Raw genomic sequence first — 21480 nt, 5'->3', positions numbered from 1 at the left:
GTCTGAAAAAAAAAATTGTAATGTGGACAAATTTTGAGTTTTGGACCTTTCACAGTATTTTCCCTCGTATCCCTCCGGACAGGCTGTACAACGGTAGTCATCATAGCCTTCGGTGACGCAGAATGAGCTAAAACTGGACACGCAGGAGGAGTTCAGTTGATAAGAACATAAAAAGAATGGCACAACGGAGTAGAAAACATCAACACGTACTTGTTCTCAGGATTTGTAAGGGGGCAGGCGCAAGGTTTGCAGTCATCACGGAATCCTCGAACCGCGCCGTAGAATCCCGGAGCGCAACGCTCGCAGTGATCGCCCTCCGTGTTGTCTTGGCAGTTCTTTATAGCGCACACAAACAAAAACGATACAGATGATGCAAAAGTCTGTATACCAAGAAGCCCTTAATGCTATTGAAATTAGAGGGGGAAAAAAGAAGAAAAAAAGCTTTTTCAGATAATGATTTTTAAAAGACAGGTACATTTAAAGTGCTCTAATTCTAATAACAGACAATTCATGCTAAAATAGGCTAACATTTTCATGGCTTAAGTTTTGAGATTAGTTTTATTTTCATTTTTTACTTTTCTTTTTCAGTATGAAGTATGGCATTCAATAGCAATGAAAATGTATTTTGTGTGTTAGCATATGCTCAAATAAAGTCAAAGGTTATCAAATGTATGTCCGGTTCAATACTTGTTGGAATTTTGTTAAATAAGCCTTATTTTTCCACCATAAATCCTTATTGGACTCATTTACTCCCAAAAATGTATAAATACGTTCTAGTTCAAATATTACCATGCTCCCAAAGACATATTTATATGTTTTTTTGGTTGCTTCAGTGAAAATGGCTGGGAGTGAATCAGTTAATTAAAATAGTCCTCCGATACTCATATCTCAAATTATATGGGCGAGGACCGATATTGGGATCGGGCCGATACGATTTAAACATATTGGTAATCGTAATGTCAGCCTATACCGATATTACCCTCTTGTGGCTGTTCTACAAACAGGAACTAGAAAATTGCTATTAATTTTATGCAGTTTTAAGAAAATAAATGCTATATTAGGATATTAAGGTCTTTCTTTAAAATATGTCATTGTTTTTTATTGTATTTTATTTATCAAAAATATTAGTGGTATCAGTACTTGAGTTGATTGATTTATATAGTTGAGTTATATGAGTTGAGTATTAGTACTGGTATCGGTCTGAACCCCAACCCCCCCCAAAAAAACCTGTCCGTTGTAGAAGTAGCTGCCTAAGCAGTGTGAAAAATCATTTCTTTTCAGCACATTTCAAGGCCTTCTTTTTTACTGATTCAAGAAATATTGTCATTCTCCATCCTGCATGTCACACACACTCTAAAAAGATTCCATTCATGCACAGGTGAATACTCTATTACACGTTCATTCACCGTCTTTGTTAGAATAGTCACAAAGGACACACAGGCATACACGTCAGGCTATTTCTACGTGTGGGTGTAGTTTCCGAAAAGGTCGAATTAGCTACATAAGAAGAGCATTTCTTATTTTCCCCTGCGGGGTCATGACAGTGCAGTTTTGCTTTGTTCAAATGAGACCTTCAATCAGCTGCAACAGGAAGTTGCATTTCCATTAACTTCCTGTGCTCCTCGTTACTGCTAATTACCCCAGAAACAAACTTGTTTAGCGTTTTCAATTTGGCTCGCTCGGTTAGAAAATTCTAATGACGCCGTTATGGAAGGCGCAATAAAAATGGGCGAGGAAGACAGGAATGGCTTTGAGGCAGAACAGCGGTAGAAATAAAATAAGTCTAAAGGGAATGTAAAAGAAGCCAGGAAAATTGATTTTATAGAAACAAAATGAACAGAAGAGAATCAATTATGTTTGAGAGATAGCGAATTGAGTTGGTTTCACTGCCTTATAACGAGGCATAAGTGTTACAATAATCCCTTCATACTATGTTAAGCAAAAAAACAAAACAAAAAGCGGTCGGGCGAATATGTGCAATATGAATTCACGGGTATAACGGAACGTATGGTGTTCCACAGGGCTCAATACTAGGGCCTCTGTTGTTTTCATTGCATCTGCTGCCCCTGGGTTACTTAATTGTTTTTTTTTAATATTAGACATTAGACATCTTTGTTTTAAAATTCCAACAAAAATTTCAGGAAGCTCCCAGGCTCAGTGTACAGAAGCCCATTCCTGCCAGTGAACGAATCTTTTGAACGGTTCTTTTTAATGAACTGATTCTAAAGATTCAGTTCACTTAAGAGAACTGTCATGCCCATCACTATCGGAGGCTAAGTTTCCTCCAAAACAACTAAAATTTCACGGTTTGTGAATCCATGTCTAAAATAGTCTTCAATGAAAACGTCCATTACCGTCTGCAAAGCTTCGTCTGTCTCTCCCCCTCGAACCGTAGCTTCCCCCCCCCCCCCCAAAAATATATATATTTTTTTTAGAGGGCAGGACAATATTCAGAGAAAAAAACTCACAAATTTGCCACTTTAGAAAAACTCATATATTTGCGAGTTTATAAAGTGCCATTTCCCCATGGAAAATTTAATGTAATTAAAATAAAGTTTAGTTTTTTTTTTACTGGCGGGACTGGGCTTCCATATCAGTATGCCTTAAAAAGTTACATGAAAACTTAAACAAGTAAGTTCCTTTGGGCCACGATCAAGAGCAACAGAATGCCGTGAAATATGAATAAGCCGGCTCTTGTTAATTACAGTCAGGCTAATTAAATTTCTTTTCCTCAGTCTCACCTTAATCTCTCTTCCAGAAGCTACCTGGCATATGGCTCCAAAGCATCTCTCAAACCCCCCCCCCCCCCCCCCCACACACACACACACACCCACACACACGTTACCTGGCATATGGACGAGTCAGGGTCACAGGTGGTGGAGTGGCCGCTGCACTGGCACTGAACACAGCTGCCCATGCCCACAGCAGTGGGGACTCTGGAGGCCGCAGCAGATGTGTGCGAGCCGGCGCGAAGGCGGTAGAAACCGGCGGCACACTCCTGCGTAGAAACAAACACCAGAAGACACGAGTAAAGATTCAACAAAGCAACCTTGTCGATCATGAATAATTTTTTGGGGTAAGTGTATTCCCACAGCCGTAATAAAATGATAATGGAAGTGGCGCAGAGCGAAGACAACACTACTCATGGGCTCGTAATTATCCTAAATTGCTATTTCTCAAGGCAACTGTTGACCTCCGCTTTCACACATACAGCCAATTAAGGGTTATTCCCCTCAGTGACTTTTGAACACACAATAGCGCACACACACGCGCGCGCACACAGATATGCAAGGTAACTCTCCATATCCCTGCGTGTTCAGCAATAATTAATGAAGTCCTTTTAAAGAGCCATCTGCTCCCGGCGCTCGCGCTAAACGCCCGTTTTCCAGATACTTTCAAAACCGCGGCGGCTACAAACAGGACGCCCCATCTGTTGGCAAAGCCCTCAACAAAAGTTGGGAGTTGAGCTGCTACACTTTATTATTTGCCTTCAGGTTTGTGAGACAATAACGACGGATGGTCCCGCTGCCCTTTGGGTAACCAGCGGTAAGACTAAAAGTTTAAAAAATAAATAAAAAATTGATGACCATCACCGAGTGGAATTGGCCAGAGCTGTGGCTTGTGTGTAGCATAACGCCCGCTCTAGAAAATCCTCACTCAACTAAAAATGGGGCTTAGCATGCTTTGCTTTCTGTGGCTTAAGAAAAGAAGCTGGATTCAGTTGAATTGGTTTGACAAACATCACAATTGAACGGAGCGGCTTAAATCCTGGCGGGGCAAAGCAAAACACAGGCAGCAAATTTAAAGCGTCGACATTCTCTTGGACACAAAGTTTGTTTGATCATTTTCACCAGCATACATGCGCTTTCCAAAATTGGTGCTCCTTTTGTCAAAAATAATAATAAATAAGACAATTACCAAAAAAAAGCAATGCTTGTATTCTGTAATTGAGTACTCATTAGTGGTTAGTAGTTTGTGGACGTACCCCACAGGACAGTCCGGAGTATCCAATTGGACATTCGCATTGTTCTATTTGGTAGGCTTTCTCGCTCTCCCTGGTGGGTGCGCCTGCTTCTGCCACAGTCAGATTTATCTCGGAAATACTGTGAGGGACACAAAACATGTATTTTTTATTGTTTTTTTTCCACATGTAAGGTTAGATTGATTGTGCGTTTTTTGTTTTTTTACCGGCTGTGTCTCATTTGGTTGCCATGTGACGCCTTGATGAGGACGTAGTCCATATAAAACAAAACGTCCATGAAGTCCTGGCGTGTCATTGGCCGGCCATCTGCGTGTCTCCATTCATGCTGTGGTCAGAGGCAAAACACAGATCATAAGGTTGCACCTTTTAAGTTTGACTTCCCGAATCCTTAACATACCTCTGTCATGTCAATCTCGTGCCGCGTGAGCTGCCCGATCTGGAGTCCCGCCACGTGGCGCGTCATCACGATGTTGTGGTTGGCGCCGCCCTTGATGATGACCTGGGGCTCGTATGAGGACGGACCAGTTTCGTCTCTGGCCTCGTAGTACACGGCGTAATTCAATTTCCCGCCGTATGCTGTGATCTAAAGTCGGGGATGGATCAACGACCAAATCAACACAGAACCCCCAAAAAAATGACGAGAAAACATTCCAGGTATGTTTCTTACCATGGAGCCTCGGAACTGTTGTGGTAGTTTCCAGTAATAAGGCTCAGAGAGAACTGTGGTGACCAGCTCGGAGTGCGCGAGGATCTCCGGGTGTTGGAAGCTTACTCCGGTTTGTGTCTCAACGATGCTGTTTTTATCCACCAGGGGGAGCACTGTCTGCTCTGGCCTAAGTGTTAGCTACAATGCAAAATGCGAAAAAATTAGCCCGTTTTGGTGCACACTTCATGTTTGAGTGCATAAACCAGATGATTAAAAAACAAACAAAAAAAAAAACTGGGGGAAAAAAAACAACTACACAAGGCTTTAAAACCAGTAGAATGAGTAGCAGCAGCCCAGTGAAAAAAAACGCTACATTTATCTATGACTGCCTGTCTGCCTATTAAATAATTTTGGGATAATAGTTTGTGGTATTGTTATGATTTGGGGGAAGAAAAAAAGTCACATTTTGTGGAGCGTCTATTTGTGGAAATTTGACATTCGTTGCCGGGCTTGGTCCATCGTAAACCTTGAAAGCGTTTGCAAGCGTTGTTACCGCTGGACTATTGCCGTCTGATGTGTGAATAATATCTGAGTTCTTAGCAACAGCCTGGAGTAAATTAAAGTGGTTTTCAACCTCCCTCCCTGTCTCACATTTTATTTGTTTTCATTTCAGAGTCGCACGAATGATATCAGGGGTTCATTATTGACTCTGAGATACGGTTGAGTGATTTTAAAAATAGATTCATCTCATAGGGCTCGGATCGTTATTTTTCTTCTTCTATATCCCTGAAGTCCTAAAGTGTGGATACGAGGCGCTCTACAAGAGTGTATTTGATTGGGAAAACAGGATGTGACTTCTATTAAGCTTATATAGTGTCGCTGACATGAGACACGGAAGAACACTTATTTCAAGCTGCATAATAACCCATTTTCAAAAAGTTTAATACATCAACTGACTGTTTTTACTTAAAATCAACCAAATAAATGATGTGGCAAATAACATTGAAATGTTACTCCATATAAATCTTAACAGGGTTTCTTTTTCATGCGACTTCAAATGAATTCAGTGCCCACATCGTACTGCATATGTACTCATGCCGCACATGCACAATTACCTACATAAATATATACTGTTTATATATTAGCTCTGTCAGGCGTTTACAATATTTAATTGTAATTGATTGCTTGATTTCCATAGTATATACTAAATGTACGATTACATTTTTTTTTTTTTAAAGTTTTTCATACTCTTGTTAATAAACATTAAAAGGGACAAATATAGTGGTTGCCAAATACAAATGCTGTTGTATCTTTAGTTCATTGATTCAGCAATTTTATAGCAAGGAATTGTGAAATATTGAGTCATAGATTTGTGCTGAGGTAGTTTTATGCCACTACGTAGCATTAGTGTTTCATGTTGGACATTTGTGACAGGAACATAAACAAATGCAGCACATTTATATTATTGAATAATTTACTAGGGCTGCACGATATAGGAAAAACATGCGATATAGTTGTTAAATATTGCGATATCGATATTATTGTGAAATATAACATGTTCCTAAAGAAATAAAGTTTTTATTATCTAATGAAAGAATAACATTTTGTCATGTGGCAAAATAAGCAAGTGCAATGTATTCTTAGTTAATTGTAATTACCCTAGATAATGTTCAACTATTGATTGGTGATTTAAGTTTGTGTCTGACTGGTCAAATTCAGATAAAAGTTTCATATGAAACTTATTGCATGTTTTTGCAATATGCATATTGCATGGGCAAACATCGTGATAATGATATTTTTTCAATATATTGCCCAGCCCTATATTTTACAAATGCATTTGTACAAAAAAATGGACGCCCCTGAATTGCTTAAGACTCTTCTTCTCTGTGACTAAATAAACACCGTATGCAATATTTGGTTCACATACACGTACATACATGTGATTTGTATGTATGTAAAAAAATAAATAATAGTAATAATTTTTTTTATATATATATATATATATATATATATATATATATATATATTTTAAAAAAGCGTCTACTCACCCACATCCTGATGAGTCCCTGCGCCTCCGTGCAGGAGTGTGTCAGGCCGTAACAGTAACATCGGCTGCAGCCAAGCGGATTTTGCAGGGTCAATCCGATTGTGTTGGGCTTGCAACGGTCGCAGTTGTCTCCCATCACATTTTCCTTAAAGAAAAGATAAAGACATGTATAGATATGTGGAAAAACATATACTTCAAAAATAAAATCATGAGAATCACACGTTTACCTTGCAGCTGCATTTCCCTGTCCGATCCGCACATGCACAAATTCCTCGCTCAAGGTCACAAGTCTCACTTTCCGATCCTGAAATGTTGCACTCGCATGAGGTGCACTGTCGGGAATGTCACAAAGACAAAGACATAATAAAGGCCTCTAATGAAATGTAAGCATAATAACAGTATAAGTCCATGTTGCTAGTTCATATCATTCACCTGAGGGAAGTCTCTGTAGCCCAGCTGACACTCGTTGCATTTCTCTCCTCTGAAGGAGTCATGGCAAAGGCAGCAGCCCGTGTTGACGTTGCACTGCTGTGTCACTGAGCCAACCACGCTACAGCCACACTCCTGCACAAATAACGTCTTCACTCAAACGGAACGGACACAAAAAAGTTCCAACCTAGAAGATGGAAAGATGTTTCTTGACTGACTCTTAAGGTCCACCTCCAGAGTTAAGCAGCAAAATCCAGCCATTTTTATCCATCTCAGGGGGCGACCATTTTACTACTTGTTGTTAACTGAAGATGACATCAATGTTGCTCAGGTCTCAGGTAACAACCAATCACAGCGCAGCTTCAGAAAACAGGTGAGCTCTGATTGGTCGTTGCCTGAGCCCTGAGCAACATTAATGTAATTTTAAGTCGACAGCAAGTGGCAAAATGGCCGCCTTCTGATATGGAAAAATGCGTCTGGATTGTGCTTAATAACTCATATTTGAATTTTTTTTATCAGAATGTCATGTTTAGACTATTGAGGTCACATATAACATTATTGTCAAGAAATGTTTAAACTTGACTTCACTTAAAAAAAAAAAAAAACATGAAGTTGCTCGAAAGACTTTTCTTTCTTTTTTTGTCCTCTGCTGAAAAAGAACAAAAATATGCATCCAATTAACTCATTCAAAACCAAAAATGTGTAAATAATTTTTTTATAAATACTTTGTCCTTTGCTCCCAAAAATGTATTTACACGTTTACATATTTTTGTTTTTATTTATTTTTTATGCAAGAGCATACAGAAAGATTTAATGCAGCTTCTGACATGAAGAGCTGACTTAAAGCAATGGTAGTTATTACAAAAAAACGGCTAGCAGGTGGCAGCAGAGTATACGAGATCAACCAGGGCCATGTTGCAACAAGCTCTTTTTGCCAGTGTTTTCGCCAGGAATGTGAATAATAATGAAACTTAGTTATATTCTAATGCTAATTGCTGCAAAATGGAAACAGATACAAATATACTTTTTTTTCCTGATGAAAGAAGAGACTCTAATATTAGTTTTTGTTTTTTATAGCATTAGAACACAATATTCTGTGGGCGTTGCAAAATCAGTCAAAATCCAGTAAAACAGCTGGAGCGAAGGGGATTGCTTCAGTGAAAATGACTGGGGGTGAATGAGTTAATTTGACAGTATAGGCAGACATATGGTAAATCCCGTGTATAATACACACCTGTGTATAAAATATGCGAGTCCAAAGTACAGTCTAATTTTAGAATGTCAAAGCCTGACTTGCAAGTAACTCGAAGCTGGCGCCTTTGTTACTGAACTGCACATGATAAATGACATTGAGTGTAGTGGTCACGGTACCTTGCATCCAGTCATGATATCGTGGCCCCAGTGGTTTGGGGCGCAGCGGTCGCACCTCTCGCCAAGTGTGTTTGGAGGACAGATGCACTGTCCTGTGTTGGCGTCACAGTTATTGCCCACGTGGCTGCAGAGACATGCTGCGAAAGAGCAGAAGAGAAATACTAGTACCTTATACTTCATGATAATGTAGAATCCTATCCATCAGTGTTTCGTTTCAAATCGTTTCTTTGAAGATATCACATGCTAGCAAGCCGGAGGATATATAACTTCTAACTTGTCTCATAGTAAACTAACCGTAACATTAAAAAAAACACAAACATCATATTCAGCCAAAGCAATTAAATCCTAAGCTTATCAATTGTGATGACGCCGTGACCGAGCTGGCTGGTGTTTGTTACTGCTGGTTTTTGGCTGCCAATTGTGATTGGCATGCTTGACATCTTGCAAAAGGAGATATGAAGAGGGGGGGGGAGAGCGCTATTCATAGTCGACGCTCTTAATCCTCATTTTAGGCAGCGCAAATAAAGTTTGCCACACCTGCTAACTGCAGTGGTGAACATTTGGCGCGGATGATTCAAACGTCTGAGCATCTCAAACATAAACATTAGCAATTATGAAGGCTGCAGGCTTGAAATAGATACTTTGAAAGCATTTGGGTGGCAGGAACATGACCAGCAGCCTTGAAGCTGATTTTTTTTTTTTACAATTAAGAGTCATTGAAAAGTGTAAAGATATCCTCTCCGCATTACGTAAAATCATCTTAACTCTAAACTAAATAAATATATTTTTAAATACTTTGTCCTGAACTCCCCAAAACGTTTTTATACATTTTTTTGTCTGTGTTTTTTTTTTTTTTGGGAGGGGCTAGAGTAGCCTCTGAACTGAAGAGAATGCTTACAGCAATGGTAGTTATTACAAAAACGGCGGAGGCAGCAGAGTATATGAAACTTACCTATATTCTAATGCTAACTGCTGCAATACGGAAACAGATAGAAATACACTTTTTTTTCTCCTGATGATAGAAGAGACTCTAATCTTTCTTTTGGTAGGTTCCATGTTCTTATAGTAATTGAACACAATATTTTGTGGACCTTGCAAAATCAGTCGAAATCCAATAAAACAGACATACAACGGGGTTGCTTCAGTGAAAATGGCTGAGAGTAAATGAGTTAAATACTGTGCGAAAAACTAAAAATATATTTTTATTCATGCATTTCAGTAGGTAAAGAGATTCTTAGTTTATAAGCCGGGATTTTTTCTTTTTGTTGTTGTAAGAGGAAAAAGGAAGCCTTTTATTTGGCAAGAAGCATTTATTCAAACTAGACAATGTACCATGGGAATAATTGTCTTCAATTAAAGTGGAGGTCAGTATAATTTAATTAACCAAAGGTAACACATTTTGTCTTATTTATACGAATATCGCTCGTATATAATATAACACGTGAGCCAGCCTTTGTGATTGTGTTTAAAAATACACACACACACACACACACTATTTTGTTTCCAAAAACAAGTGCTGACAACTTTGGGTATTAAAAAAACATTTTGTGTGGACGTTTGACGACGAAGGTTTGGTTTCATTGAACCGAGGTCAAAATTGTGAATGTGCAATTAAAACTTTCATTCATCCGAATTGAATGTGAAATGTCAAGGCCATGTTTTTGATAACAGCTTTGTTATTCATTATTAATAGCTGAGAGCGGCTCATAATTAACTCTAGCAACTGTTTCCTGCTCCTGAAAAAAAGACTACATACAATTAATATGTTTTAATATCTAATAGAGAAAACCAATCACTTGCAATAATATTGTATTGCCCCCCCCCCCCCCCCCCCCTTCCCCCGACAGTCTATCTTAACTTACGTGTGCAGCCTCCCTCCTGGAAGTTGAAGAATCCTCGTGCGCAGCGGTCACACTTGGGTCCGGTGACACCCGGCTGGCACCGACACTGACCGTTTTCGTCGCAGTCAAACGACTTGGAGCCGAAGGAGTTACAGTGACACGGCACACACTGTCCGCCTGTGGCGAGGCCGTACGTCTGAGCCTGGAGACAAACGGGACCAGACAAGGTGAGAAGGGGGTGGCGAGACTTCCAAACGCTTTAAAGAGTAGAAAAGTTCACTGCATCAAATAAAGTGTGAATAGATTTTTAATAGGCAATAAATATTATTTTGATTAGTTGACAGACATCTGATGCCCTTATGTCCTCAAACACAACACAAAATAAAACAAAGGGCATTGTTGGGTCATCAGACTGGGTCGGGCCATAACTAAATGCTGTCCCTTGTTAAGTGTATTATAAAAAAATAAAAACTTCTGAAAGCCTGTTAATCACAACTGTGCACCTCCAATGTCCACACAGGAACTCGACACACCCATGCTTCATGTCACTGTCATTCCCGTGCAGTTTTACCGCCGCACTGGGCCAGTACGCTCCCCTAGGACAGCCCCCCGAGCGAGACGGGCCGCCCCATCTCTGCTGTACGGCCTCCACGGGGACGCGCTCCACCGGGCGCCGCGTCTCCCGCCTTTCGTAACCTTGGCGGCGCTGGTCGCAGCGCGTGCCCGCGAATCCCGGGCGACAGATACAGCGGCCCTCAACGTCGCAACGTTGAGAGACGGAGCCCAGGTGGGTGCAGCGGCAGGCCACGCACTCGTGACGCTCGGCATCCCACCAGTAATTAGGCTGGACCAATCACAACACAAATCACATGGGGACGAGGCAAATGACACCAAGAGAAGTTAGATAATGACGGCCGATAATGCATAAAAACATACAAGAAAATGTCAAGAAATACAGGTACATAAAACATAATTACTGTTGTGAGTCACAACAATAGCTGAAGTGGAGTATGTGTCCCTTTAAGGGGCGTGGTCTAGTCTTTGTCATGTGAGCATCTGGACATTAGTTTTGGCTAACTGTAGCTGCTTCAGAAAGTATTAACTAATGTGGCTTTTCTTTTTTTCCCCTTGTTTTTATATTTCCCGTATTATTTATTATTTCATGTATTTTGATTGTTTTTTTGTTTATATTTTTTGTTTTATTTTTTCAGTGTTTCTATTTTTGTTTGTTAAAATTTTATTTGTATTGCTTTTATTTTTATGTAGTAATTAATTAAGTATTTTTTCAAGTGCATCACAAATTTGGCTTGTCTTTTTTCTGTTTTGATTTTTTTCTTCCGTTTTTTAATTATACATTATTTTTATCATTTATCATTTTTATGTTCTTTTCTTTTCTTATGTTTTTATTTTTGAAGTATTAAGTAATTTGAAAGTGCATCAGCAAATGTGGCTTTTTTTCTGTTTTTATTTGTATATATATATATATATATATATATATATATATTTCCATAATTTTTTTATGTTTAAATTTTTTAATTTTTAAGTAGTCAGTAATTTTTTTAAGTGCATCAGCAAATGCGGCTTGTCTTTTTTTTTCTCTGCCGTATTTGAATCTTGCACTTTCTGTGAAATCAAATCTTGGCTCGCAACATATGCAAAAATAAATAAAAAACAACAAAGTGATTTGGAAAACTTCAAACATAAACTAAATTATGATAATCAAAAATGTAAATGAAAAAAAAACAACTAATAATCATACTCATGATCATTTTCCTAATGATTTAAAAGCGAGAAAATCATTGTGCCCATGGTGTGTTAGCATGTCAAATCACTTACTATGCAGTCATCACACTGGCGTCCAACCACTTTTTCCCTGCATTGGCACCGCCCGCTCTCCTTATTGCAGACTTCTGAGATGGAGCCATTAATATGGCACAGACAAGCTGCAACAGGAGAAGAGTCATATTTAGCATCAATTATGCGGATTTTTAACAGTTCACTTCACGCTACCTTCAAGTGCTTAAGGTGGTCTTCGGGATTAGCTGTTGACATCCACTTTATTATCCTACTAAGCAAAGCTCCTCTCTTCCCAAATAAAGTCTTAAGGCTAAATCGCTTTATTTTAGAACTATGACAAATCAAGGCAATATTAGAATGACATTCATTCTTTGCTTCTTGAAATATTCCTGAGACAGGAGTTATAAGCACCCCAGAGCGAACATTTAAACAAAAAAACAAACAATATATATATATATAAATAAATAAATAAATAAATAAATAAATAAATAAATAATTTTATATATATATATATATATTTTTTTTATATATATATATATATATATATATATATATATATATATATATATTTATATATATTTATATATATATATATATATAGTTAAATTGTTAAATCTTGGAGTTGTACCCTCTAATGAGTGCCAATCTACTAAACTTCTGTACATTGAAGTTGTACTGAAGAAACTCACAGGACTCACAAAAAAACCACACGCCAATCAGCCTCTTACAAGAGCAATTAAAAGCCAACTCCCATCTGGCAAATGGGGTTGTCACACACGAATACACACGGACACACACTGCCATAAAAAAAAATTAAAAAAAATCCATCTAAAGAAAACAGTAGCTCGCTTCACATTGCCACACATGTACACGCTCGTCTCCTGCTAGATGCAAAGCAGACAGAAGGACAGACCTGAGTGTGGGCTGAGAAAGTGAGAAAAAAAGGCTACAGCAGATGTCCACACTCACACAGAGAAAGACACATCAATAGTATACGCACGGAACACGACATTTGGGCTTTACACACAAACCCAACGAGGCAGACAAGCGCGTACGTATAATAGTACGTGCGCACACCTACTCATCCAAACATGCAAATGAATGTTGAAGCATACAAGCCTACATGGCCATATTAAAACAGTTTCACACACATTGGCTCAAACAGTCTCTCGCCCCTCTGGTTTCACCCTTTGGGGGGACCATCTGGACTCCATTCTGTCAGTCGCCACAATGCGAGCCTTGTTGAGGCCTGAAATGTGGGCTTTTTGGGCTGTTTTTTTTTTGGTCCTTTGATGATGGGGATAATACTGTTTGTACAGCATGGAAACAATCCTGTGTTAACATGCAATCAGTCATTTCATCTCAAGTCAAGTCATGGTCGGTTTATTTGCAGAAAACTAAGCTGTTAGGTCAAATTGTCGTCAAGGTGACTGTTTACTCAACTGCAGACTGAGGGATGTGTCTATAAGGGGGTAGGCGGGGGGTGGGGGCTTTATTTGTACTACCTATTTTTCTTAGATAATATTAAACATCATTGCTTTTATATTAAATATTATAATTCCGGAAGGCAGAAATGCAACACAATGGCAAAAACAACGCAGGGTGGCATAAAAGTTAAGCGTTTTTTTTTTTTATAATGGTATAGTTTCAAGATTAAGCTCTCTATTGTGTCTTACCTATTGCTTTATTGTCTTCTCAATTAAATGTATAACCAACATAAAGTTTAGTTAATATTTGACCCGATATTAATGAGCTAAACTGTCGAGCTAACCTAGCTAGCTTAGCTTCACAATTCACACAGTTAGCTTACTTGCGTTTGACGAATATAAGTACACATTGTAGACGTTGTTTTTCTTTTTTTTAAGGTTCATTCATACTTTGAATGTTGTTATCGTCTTTCGTCCTGGTATCATTAAAATAAGAAAATATGAATGGAAATGTATTCATCTTTGGTGAGACTTGCTCAACAAGTCAGCCTTAGCTCATGAATGTGGCTGGAGCATATTGGTGGTTGTCCTTGCACGAAAAGCACAAAAAAATAATAACTTTGGCAAACTATATTAAAAATTTAGATTTTCAAATGTAAACGAAGTTCATGTCAATGTCAAATTGAGTCTTTCTTAATTTTTTTGAGTAAGTCGCAAATTATTCAATTAGCGACTTATGTCACGCACCTAACTCATTTGCTCCCAAAAACGTATAAATATGTTCTATTTTAAATGTTTTCACTGTCAGAGTCCCAAAGACGTATTTATACGTTTGTATGCTAGAGCATACAGAAGGCTTTGATGCAGCCTCTCAACTACAGAGAACGGTTGAAGAAATGGTAGTTATTACAAAAACGGCCAGCAGGTGGCAGCAGAGCAAAATATATCAACCAGGGCCATGTTGAAAAAAGATCATTTACCCACAGTTCTATACAGATTTGCGAATAATGATGAAACTGAGCTATATTCTAATGCTAATTGATGCAAAATGGAAACAGATAGAAATATACTTTTTTTTCCCTGATGAAAGAAGAGACTATAATCTTTCTTTTGGTAGGTTCCATGTTTTTTACAGCAATAGAACACAATATTCTGTGGGCCTTGCAAAATCAGTCAAAATCCAGTAAAACAGCCGGGAGCGAAGGGGGTTGCGTCAGTGAAAATGGTTAACCATTTGGCCACCAAATTAATTCTGAGAGCATTTGGTACTAACCTTTGTCATTGATTTTTACCGAGGTCTGTGCTCTTCTGACCGTCTTTAAATGTTTGAAACTTTAAATATTTGAGCTTTAACAAAAAAACAACAACAACAAAATCTGGCATTCTGCCACAAGCCGGACTCTACCTGCCAATGCAAGAGTAGAGTTTAAGTTATTGATCTCCGAAGCCTCTACGGAGCCTTCATTAAGTCAAAGGGAGGAACCTTTATTACATTATTGAATTACTTTGTAACCACTCGTTTCCTGTGATGGAAGAAGAGTAATGGGACAATTCACATATCTGCTCGACAATGTCCAGAAAACCTTTCCTGGAGTGAAAAATAGGTGGTGTTATATTGTTATCGAATTGAATCCTCAGACACATCGCTCTTTTGCCAGGCCCACTTGGAAAAATGAATTAAATCATGAATTTGTGTTGACCGCAGGGATATCTACAGCAGATATAGCCACAGATGTGAAAGCTGACCTCAAAACAAACAAAAAAGTGTGGCATTTTTACAGTCTAATGGAACACAAATGGACTTGACCCCAACTCTGCGGCGCCACTCAATAAAATTCATTAAGACTTGGAGCGATAAAGAGAGCCAGCGAGACAGAAAGAGAGTTATTGTCTTTTAATAATTCCTGCTAGTCTTTTGTCATTTGCACAGGATCAATAACAACCCTCCATCTACCAGACATGAGCAGCCAATCAGCATTGGAGTAGTGCCATAGATCAGGGCCGATTAATCAATAACCATTTAGCTGGGGTCGGGGGAAAACAGCGACAGAACAATGAACTATCAAACATACATTAATAGTCAAACTCGACCCATCGAGATGCCTTTGTGCTTTATCTGTCCGCTGATTGGACAGCCTGTCTATCCGCTCGTTGCGGGGTGTCATTTTTGCCCCGTCGGCGCCGGGCAGCACCAACAACAACACAGATCTTCGTTTTCACAGACAAGCAACATCTGCACGTGTGTATATCTCCTTTTTACACAGGTAGACTTTGTGTTTTTCCCACTCTTGAGCACAGCTGGCTGCCGGTGAGCCTCTCCGACGTCATACCTCTACAGATGCTCGCAGGTAGCCGGCCAAACAAGACAACAAAGCACACGAGCGGCAAAACACGCGCAGCACACACTTCCAGATGGTGTACTGACTGTTTCTGTGGTCGGATTAAAGACAACAGTTTGCAACAATTGAGGTTTTCACACAGGAAATATCACTTGTCAGTGTAACACCCCGGCTGACACACACAAGCTATTGGCAGTCCCCTTTTAGTATAATTGGTTGGCTTTAATTGGCTTTTAGTATAAAGTAAAGCCTCACATAAAAAAATATCTGTAGAGTACAATTATTCGCTCGTCATAGTCATTTGTAATATATCTACTAAAAACAGAGTATTATCTATGAACTAGACTATGTGTAATTTCTGGAGAAATTGCGTGTGAATGCTAATATTTGAATGGATGTGGAATGCTGAGAATGTTGTCATTCAAAATATGGAATAATATAGAATATGAGGGGTGTTAAATAATTGGACAATGATTATTATGTAAAATTTAACTAGGGCTAAAATCTGTTCTAATTCAAATCCTGGTCTCCCACACAGTCATAGGCTCTAAACGCTGAACTTGTAAAAGTTTTTAACATGTGTAATCGGATTGAGCAATGTGGTCTAATACCGAAAGCTGTCATTGACGGTGAATATGGATTTAATGTTATTGTTTTTTTTTCAACATTCATGTGATTATTTTGTGGTATGTTATTTAGTATGTATGCACATCGTGTAGTGTCTTGTCCATGGATATATTTACAATGTACAGTCAGAATTGGGATTCGAACCCCCAACCCCCTTGGAAACTGGACAACTGTGCCATTTCGGCAGTATCAAACACTTGGGAAAGATGATGAGTGGTGTTTAAGGGAGGGGAAATTTGAATGTCTGTCCCATTGAAAATGAATGGGGACATTTTTGATATACTGTAAAATGTTAAATTGTGTGAAAACTGTAAGTATGTATAATGACAAAAATACAAGCCTGGGAGGAATGCATTTTTAGAACACGTTGAAATATTAAGTGTGTAAATCGGATGTATTATGTGGGAGTTTAAACACGTCGAAAAAGTGAAGAGAATAAGTGAAATCGGATTAATGTATTTATGAATGCGTTTAGCATACACACAATAAGTAAAATACATTTATAAAATGGGCGGCTAATAGAGTAGTAATTGGTATTTTTTCATGTTGCAAAAGAAATAAAATAAAAATTGAATGTCAAACAAAGTGGTGAAATACATGCTAGGTAGCCACCAAATACTTAGCAGCCATGTTTGTAATATTGTGACACAAAGTTTAGAGTGTCATATTTGTACATATGTAACGCATATTTATATTTCTGATCCATTCGACTTGATTCTATTTTGCTTTGTAGAGAACCACACATTATGAAATGTAAACAACTTACGTTGGCAGTTCTTTTCAGTGACGGCGTCTCCAAAGAAACCGTCGTCGCAAGTGTCGCAAGCCACGGCGCCGTAACCGTGTCGACAGTGCAGACACTGGCCTGTGATTGGATCACAGCTGCGGGGTGTCGACAGGTCCAGGTTACCGTGGCAATCGCAGGGCTGGCAGGAGCCGCCCGGGACTGCGGGTTGTCCGTAATACCCGTTGGAACAACTAGGACGAAGCAAGACTCGGGTCAAAACGTGCTTGTACATACATTTATACACATTCAATAGCCAACATGTCAATTGTGAAACCATTCCAATCATTTCTGCTATTGCACGCTTTCCATTTGGTTCATCATTGAAGCAAATCCAAATGCTAAAGTGCTGCTCCAGGCCATGGGCAGAGGGTGAAATAAAAGAACACTGAGATGAAATAAGAAAGGATGGGTGATATAGATAGGAGGGTGTGTATGAGAAGACGAGAGGAGGACAAGAGGGGAAGGGAAGGGTCTTCAGATTGGAGAGAGAATTGAGTTTAGAGAGGAGGGAGTAGAAAAGGACAAAGAGTGGAAAAGAGTCAAGAGGAGCCAGCCATTATTACGGCTGACCCTCTATGGTACTCAATAGAGCTGCTTTATTAGCTTTTGTGTGTGTGCGTGAGTGTGTGTGCATGTGAGTACGTGTGTGTGTGTGTGTGTGTGTTCCAAGATAAGCAGACTTTTATTGTACGATAAAAATTAAGCACGAAAATATTAAAACATATTTATGCTCCATTTCATTCTATTCTCTCCTTGATGGCGACGTTACATTTATAAAAAAAAAAAGAAATTCTAGAGCAGGGGTGTCGAAAATATACGGCCCATCAGGGGGTACAATCTGGCCCGTGAGGACAGAATATAAACAACAGTTAATCAGTCAAATTAACTGTTGTTCCTAATTTTGTCCACTGGAGGATGCAGTGACGATCACTTAAATGACATTCTGAAATTATGTTACTCAAGATTTGACGCAAACGTTTAGAGACAATTTTTTTTATAATAAATATTGGCAGTAACATAATACTTAATACTATTTTCACTGCAGTTGTGGGTTCTGAAAATGCCCCGGAGAATTGTCACTGCGTTTTTAGAGTCACTTAAACCAAATTGTAGTCGCTAACGTTAATAATAGCGGTCAGAAATATCACCGTCATGATCGATAACCTTTTTAAGAAGCTATCACTTTCATTTCCTCTCAACTTGTGCAATCAGGTGGGTCACCCAAAAAAATTTGGATTCTGACCTTTATGGTAAATTAAATCGTAATGGCCCGGAGCGAGTTAACAAGGACATTTGGCCAATTTATCTGTCAAAGACTCTTCTTTACAAAGACTGCAGAGTCTGCATTTGACAACATTTGCTGTAAAAGATTTTTTTTTTGTTATCCTGCCTTTTTTTAATTTATAAAAATTTGCAGTGAATGAGCGTTCAATTATGCAAAAGGTGTACAGAATAAACACAAATTAATTAAATATTTACATAATTTTAATATTTTTTTGCTTTTAATTAAAATTGTATTTTAAGCTAACACTTTATTGTTAAAAATGTTAATATCACACATTTTTTGCATTGAACAACTTGGCCAAAAACCTTACTGTAGTCACTCCAGTGCCCTTTTCACATTGCATTTTCTGCCGTCGACAAAACAATTCAGTGCGTATGTGGTAAGAGGTCGAGACCTCAGAATGGAGCACAGCAAGGTCAATCTATCTTGTCTCTCTCTGCCAACCAATCAGGTCTTCTGTTATGATGGAACAAATTGGCGGCATCTATATTTTAATAGACTTGTAACAATGTCACTGACTTCAGCTAAACCGACCGCCCGCAATTTTGGCACCACCCCGTTTTCGTCCCTGGTGGGTTCTGCAGCAGGGATGATGCACATTCACCATTAAAAGTGTGGAATGACAGTCAATCCCTTTGACTCACTCCTGTGGCTGACGGCGTTTATAAAAAGACTAAAAGGCAGACTTAGAGATTCTGCAGTGGACAGCACAGCCAGGCATGCAGACTATGCAGACTAGCAGACTGGAGGGCAACATAGCAACTGATGGGACAGAAATGCAACTTGTAGCTTGTGTGTGTATATTAATATGTATCATTTTAATCATTTAAACATTCCATGGTCTTCAGTAATAACAGAGAATCGCCGGAACTAAACATATGCTATCAGTAATTAGAAGGAAAAAAAATTTATATTAATTATGAAAGTACATTATCTGTTTTTCTGTTAATGAAGCAATACTTTTATAGTGTTAGAATACAACTATAATATTTCAACTTTAAGTGTTTTGCACTCAGGCAAATGTAATCCATCACATCTAAGGGGGTTTAGTCTATATTTACTCGCCATGTGTCATCATGCCACATTACAGCAAGCAGACTAGCATCCACAGCGAGGCAGACTTTTAATAGAACTATAAATTCATGATTCAGAATGTCAGTAATAAATGAGCCAAGACATGGATGCACTGTACTCAAATACCATCAGAAATGATAATCACATTGGCTAGCAAGGACAAGCATGGACGACAACAATTTGGTTTTTCAGTACAGTGACCAGCTCCATCCACAGCATGAGACGAAACACTGCTATTGGCTCAACCTTCGCTATGTGTTCGGGGATGTCTTGCAAATGACGCTTTTACACAATAAAGCTGGCAAAGTACTGTCAGGAAGGCTTACAGAAGCTGTCCATTAAAAAGAAAGTTAGATTCAAAGGATGGGCAGCTTAAGAAGAGAGACACAGAAAGACCTGACAGGCTATTATAGGATAAGTGAGGATTTGCGTCATTGATTGACTGCCATTGATGAGGGAAAAATACTGACGAAAAACAACAATGAAGAGCTGGCCACAATATTACGTCATCATTTAGCTTATGAGATCCGATAGACGATCTGTGTCCAAAAAAAAGGAAAAAAAAGTATATTTCCAAAGTATTTTATGGAGCCGAGTACTCAGTCTTACTAGTGGCTCTTATCCTAATGAGGCTAGTAAGTGCTAATGATATATGCAGTATATTCTGTACTGTAGGTATAAATTTGGCATACGGTGTAGATTTGGACACTACCAACCAAATGTGATGTTTGTAACATCATTGTACTATCTGCCTCAATGTGAAAATAGCTGTGAGCTGCTCGGGAACTACTGTGGGAATGCTAGGGCCTCGGCTAACTTGCTCTGGCTAGCTATTGCGGCTAAACACTGTACTGCCACAACTCCTCTTAAATCAGTAATCCTCACCTCCATGACCGTAAACACTTCTGACAAGTATCGCTGTCACTCAAGCAGGACTTAAGAGTAGCTGGGATAACACACTTAGCAAGAAAAGATGACAGAAGACAGAGAAGCTATGCTAACCGCTAAGCTAACATGAAATGTCGAGCTGTGAAACACTAGAATAATTGCTTCCGTGGTATAATACACTTTTAACAGAAGTCTGAACCAGGTTACAGTTGAAAGTAAGAAACTATAAAGAGCAAATTAGCAGATACATTAAGTGGTTACATAAAATAAAACAAACAAAAGTAAATTAATACATTGTAGCCTATATTAAATTATAGTGTTTTTTTGCAGTATTTTGCCATCGAGTGCTGAATTCTACTTTTGAGGTCAGCACAATAAATGTTCTTGGTAAATTTGATATTTTTGCACAAATCAATGCTATTGATCAGTCCACACATGCAGGTGTTATTTTTTGTACTTAAAAAAAAAAAAAAGACTTTAAAATGACTTGCACTCAAGTGATGATTTTGGAGGTACAAAAGGATTCCGCCTGATGTCATGATATGTTTTTGGCATCTCGTTTATGCAAGTGTAAGGTCTATGTTACCTGTCACATCTTGGCCCGGTATATCCAGGTTGACACTGGTCACACAGCAGCTCTCCTCCCCCACCAAGGTGGCAGGTTGGGCTGAAACTGTTGCCGGGACGCCGAAGTTTTAGTTTAAGTTGTTGATTGTTGATTCCGTGACGTTGTCCCACAGCGGAGAGGGGGGCGACGAGGATAGCGATGAGGAAGAGAGGACAGAGATGGGTTAAGGCCATTGTTGATCTCCCTTGTACACACCCGCACCTGTGTCTCCACTTTCACATTCACGCACGTAACATCCTCCACACACGCGGGTTTTACAAACACTCTTCCCTCTGCTCAAAACGGACCCTAAATGAAGAGTGCGTGGGTGAG

At 38.9% G+C, this 21480-nt stretch overlaps 1 protein-coding gene across 2 annotated transcripts in view; it reads right to left on the bottom strand.

Annotated features, from left to right (window-relative positions):
- The window catches only part of lama2 (laminin, alpha 2), a 123732-nt gene that overhangs the window by 36104 nt on the left and 66148 nt on the right, over positions 1 to 21480 (bottom strand). Inside the window, exons 21-36 of one of the 2 annotated variants that reach the window (XM_086061343.1) lie at positions 21127 to 21213; positions 17273 to 17484; positions 12153 to 12259; positions 10888 to 11160; positions 10338 to 10518; positions 8476 to 8612; positions 7108 to 7239; positions 6903 to 7007; positions 6677 to 6820; positions 4650 to 4826; positions 4380 to 4565; positions 4189 to 4307; positions 3986 to 4103; positions 2846 to 2998; positions 211 to 335; positions 47 to 133 (exon numbers count right to left, since the gene is read on the bottom strand). In XM_086061343.1, coding sequence (XP_085917469.1) covers positions 47 to 133; positions 211 to 335; positions 2846 to 2998; positions 3986 to 4103; positions 4189 to 4307; positions 4380 to 4565; positions 4650 to 4826; positions 6677 to 6820; positions 6903 to 7007; positions 7108 to 7239; positions 8476 to 8612; positions 10338 to 10518; positions 10888 to 11160; positions 12153 to 12259; positions 17273 to 17484; positions 21127 to 21213 — 2343 coding nt within the window. The remainder of the gene's footprint in view (positions 1 to 46; positions 134 to 210; positions 336 to 2845; positions 2999 to 3985; positions 4104 to 4188; positions 4308 to 4379; positions 4566 to 4649; positions 4827 to 6676; positions 6821 to 6902; positions 7008 to 7107; positions 7240 to 8475; positions 8613 to 10337; positions 10519 to 10887; positions 11161 to 12152; positions 12260 to 17272; positions 17485 to 21126; positions 21214 to 21480) is intronic. The other variant, XM_086061344.1, reaches the window with a different exon arrangement.

This window comes from Leptonotus elevatus, chromosome 18 (assembly GCF_054856555.1).
Source record: "Leptonotus elevatus isolate MCC_2025b chromosome 18, RoL_Lele_1.0, whole genome shotgun sequence".
In the NCBI taxonomy this organism is placed as follows: domain Eukaryota; kingdom Metazoa; phylum Chordata; class Actinopteri; order Syngnathiformes; family Syngnathidae; genus Leptonotus; species Leptonotus elevatus.
Note: the sequence above shows the minus strand (reverse complement) of the source record. Positions and strands in the feature narration are given on the sequence as shown.